Source organism: Protomyctophum bolini (genome assembly GCF_963924005.1).
Source record: "Protomyctophum bolini genome assembly, chromosome: 16".
Lineage (NCBI taxonomy): Eukaryota > Metazoa > Chordata > Actinopteri > Myctophiformes > Myctophidae > Protomyctophum > Protomyctophum bolini.
The window spans coordinates 17,145,525-17,149,456 of NC_137877.1; the positions used below are offsets into that span (position 1 = coordinate 17,145,525).

The 3,932-nt window shown below is 45.9% G+C and overlaps 1 protein-coding gene across 1 annotated transcript; it reads left to right on the top strand.

The window, feature by feature from the left end:
* Positions 1-1,781: 1,781 nt before the first annotated feature.
* LOC308330854 (kelch domain-containing protein 3-like) lies at positions 1,782-2,906 on the top strand (the record flags this gene model as incomplete). Its single annotated transcript, XM_080785929.1, has 1 exon — positions 1,782-2,906. One exon carries the CDS (start codon positions 1,782-1,784, stop codon positions 2,904-2,906), a length of 1,125 nt encoding a protein of 374 aa, XP_080642055.1.
* Positions 2,907-3,932: the final 1,026 nt, after the last annotated feature.

Here is a 3,932-nt window from a genome sequence, read left to right on the forward strand (position 1 = left end):
CGCTTGCATATCCGCCTCACATAACTATGCTTCAGCACCATGGACAGCACTTGCATATCCGCCTCACATAACTATGCTTCAGCACCATGGACAGCGCTTGCATATCCGCCTCACATAACTATGCTTCAGCACCATGGACAGCGCTTGCATATCCGCCACCACATAACTATGCTTCAGCACCATGGACAGCACTTGCATATCCGCCTCACATAACTATGCTTCAGCACCATGGACAGCGCTTGCATATCCGCCTCACATAACTATGCTTCAGCACCATGGACAGCGCTTGCATATCCGCCTCACATAACTATGCTTCAGCACCATGGACAGCGCTTGCATATCCGCCTCACATAACTATGCTTCAGCACCATGGACAGCGCTTGCATATCCGCCTCACATAACTATGCTTCAGCACCATGGACAGCGCTTGCATATCCGCCTCACATAACTATGCTTCAGCACCATGGACAGCGCTATATACGGCACTATATATATATACATATATATATATACACACACTGTATGTACATAGTATATTTGCATTGCCATTTATTACCTATTTTGTATTTGTTTGTTTACATAGAATGAATATTATTTTCATTGTCATTGATTCTCTCTGTCTTTGTCCATGCATGCACGTGCGTGTGTGCTTGTGTGGCTGTGTGTGTGTGTGTGTGTGTGTGTGTGTGTGTGTGTGTGTGTGTGTGTGTGTGTGTGTGTGTGTGTGTGTGTGTGTGTGCGTGTGCGTGCGTGTGTGCACGTGCAACCTGTGCAACGTGAAACATTTATCCGTCCACTGTGGGGACAGGGTTACCGCTACCGCTAATCACATGTCAGTTCCATAAAAAACCTTACGTCGATTGAAAAGCTGGGAGGAATATAGCCTACCCAAAGGACCTTGGCTTAATGGTGAGCACTTTAGAGCCGCGCAGCCGGCAGCAACCTGTCATTGTTGGCAGAGTTTTTGCTCGCATTCTTATGCTTTGTCAACAACGCACAGTGAAATAATGTACTGTTTGTAGTTGTCGCCTGCAAAAATAGAAAAACAAAACGGTAGAAAAACAATAACCTATGTAAAAAAGTTATTCTTTCAAAGACGGACACTCAACAACAGGTATATGCCGGCACATAGGGGCCTGTGTAATCCGCATTGCTTCTATATGATCTTTGAATATGCATACAGTGGATATGTGACACACAAATGGGGCATATTGTCTCAACAAAGTTTGCCAGCTCCCTCACACACTTGGATTTAAGTCTACATCTTAGACTTAAATCCAAGTATGAAGACGTTATGCAAGCTAGCGGTTATACAGTATGGTCTGGAACAGACACCACCACCGCCGACTCACGGCCATTCATGTTGTGACCCGACAGGCAGAGAATTGTAAATCATGTTCCGACGAGAGTGTTTGTCCAGACTACCACTCAAAGTGGCTACTGCATGGCCAATCACAGCATCCTTGCACAAGTGCACTGGCCAATCACAGTGCGTCCTTGCACAAGCCTCATTGCTGATACTACTCTCCTCTCTTCTACTCACTCCTCTATATGCCATATTACAGCATTGCCTTCCCTCATTGGCCAACCCGACTCAACTCGGATTCATGGATTGGCTGAGCTTACTGTGACATTTTATCACTGTATCAATATACTGTAAATGGTAGCGCAGGCAAATAGCTCTTCATTCTTGAGTAAGCCTTCAGCAGAACCCTTTCACCACGTTGTTTCTGCTGTGTGAAATGTTGCGATGGACCTTTCATCTCGACAGAGCACCTGGGATGAAATGGGGAGGAAGGAGTAGTACTCATGTGTCAGTGGGGCACACGGTGTACTGCTTCGGAGGGTACATCACATACGACGATGCCGATGAGGAGGAACTTCTCCATCAGATTAACGTATGCCTCTTCAACACAGTGTCTTTGCACTGGATGATGTTGGCAGAGCAAGAACGCACCCCTGGGGCTCCCTCCAACCGTATGGGCCACACAGCTCAGCTGGTAGGAGATATCGTCTACATCTGGGGAGGGGAAACTTACACTGGGCGGTACTGCAATACGCTTTACGCATTTGATGTGGACATCCACAGATGGTTCAAGCCCAATGTTTCCGGGACTGTCCCAGAGGCGAGGGTGGACCACTCAGCCTGTGTTGTAGGGGACGTCATGTATATCTACGGAGGATACACCCAGCGGGCTGGATCCACCAATAGATTATACAAGCTGGACACCGCCACAATGGTCTGGTCTTTAGTTAACACCAGTGGCACCCGACCGCCCGTCTTTTCCCCGTACTATGCCACCACAACCATCATTGGCACAAAGATGTATGTATTTGGGTACCGGTCGGATGAGGACCGGGTTGGGATCCAAGAAGAGTTCCTGGACCTGGTCCAGGAGCAGAACCACTACAAACACATCCGCGTGTTTGACACGGAGACTGAGCGATGGCTGACAACGCCTCCTGCGCGACTCCTTCCGGGACGACGCAGGCGTCACTCGGCATTCGCCCACAATGGAGAGCTGTACATATTTGACAGCAACAACTTTCGTCTGGGCCGGGAATTCAACGATCTCTGGAAGTTCAATCCAGAGACCTTCTCCTGGAAGAAGGTCGAGCCCAAGGGGGAAGGCCCCACGCAAGGGTCGATGACATCGATGTGCTGTATGGTGGAAGATCGTATCGTCTTTGGAGGACACAGATATCTTTACACTGATGACCTGTACATCTTAGACTTAAATCCAAGTATGAAGACGTTATGCAAGCTAGCGGTTATACAGTATGGACTGGAACAGTCTGAGCTCCCACATGATATCAGGTGGGAACTGGCAGCCATGACTACCATCAGCAAGGAGACAGAAACAAACCATGCTAGTGGAAGCATTAGTTCTTCACATTTAGACTGAGTGAGAGAGACCCTTGAAAGCACTTGAATGGACGCTCTAGTGTGGTGTAGCCTGGGGTTGCATCATGCAGACATATTGTAAACCATGCAATGTGATGGAGCTGGCAAACTTTGTTGAGACAATATGCCCCATTTGTATGGAACATATCTACTGTATGCATATTCGAAGATCATAATGGAAGCAATGCAGATTACAAAAGCCCCTATGTGCCGGCATGTACCACTCTTGTTGAGTTTCCGTCTTTGAAAGAATAACTCTTTTTTTTACCAGTTCACAGGTTATTGTTTTTCTACCGTTTAGATTTTTCTAATTCTGCCAATTTTTGCAGTTGTGTCAGTTTTGTGCTGTCGCTTTCCACGAAATCCGGCAATATGGTAGACTAGGGTCATGGGAAACGGTCAAGAACTGAAGCTCACACACGTCAAATGACCTCTGACCTTTAGATCTCCCAATGATGTGATTATATGGATTATATGATCGCAAACTATCCACTCCTGCATGGGATTTTCTTGAAATCACATTTCCATTCATTTGTGCGGAAGAGTCTGGAACCTCCTAATGTATGGTTGGCTGCGGTAGTACAATGTTGACAGACAACCCCTTCAGCCAATCAGCATAAGAGAAAAAAAGTGATGTCGTCTCCAGTCTCCAACCAGCGAACAACTTTATGGCTTGGCCCGTCTTATCACTGCTTGCAGCTATATTTATTATTTTTTATGTTCATGCTTTGTCATTATTACATTATTGAATGTCTTTTTACGCTATTAGTGTGGTTGCTATAGGCAACACACTATTGTTCTCGGTCCGACAATTTTTTCTAAGTAAACCTGCTTTTTGTTAACTTTTGCACAACAGAAATGTGACGCTTTTGGTCTTTGTTCGCACACTGTTGTCACTGTTGTCGTACATGCTTCACATGACATCACAATATATAATATAAAAGGTAAGGCCGAATTCCTCGTGTCAGTGCAACCACGTTTGCATTTTCCCAGAATTGCAGCTTTCTAGTTTATTTTTTATTTTTTT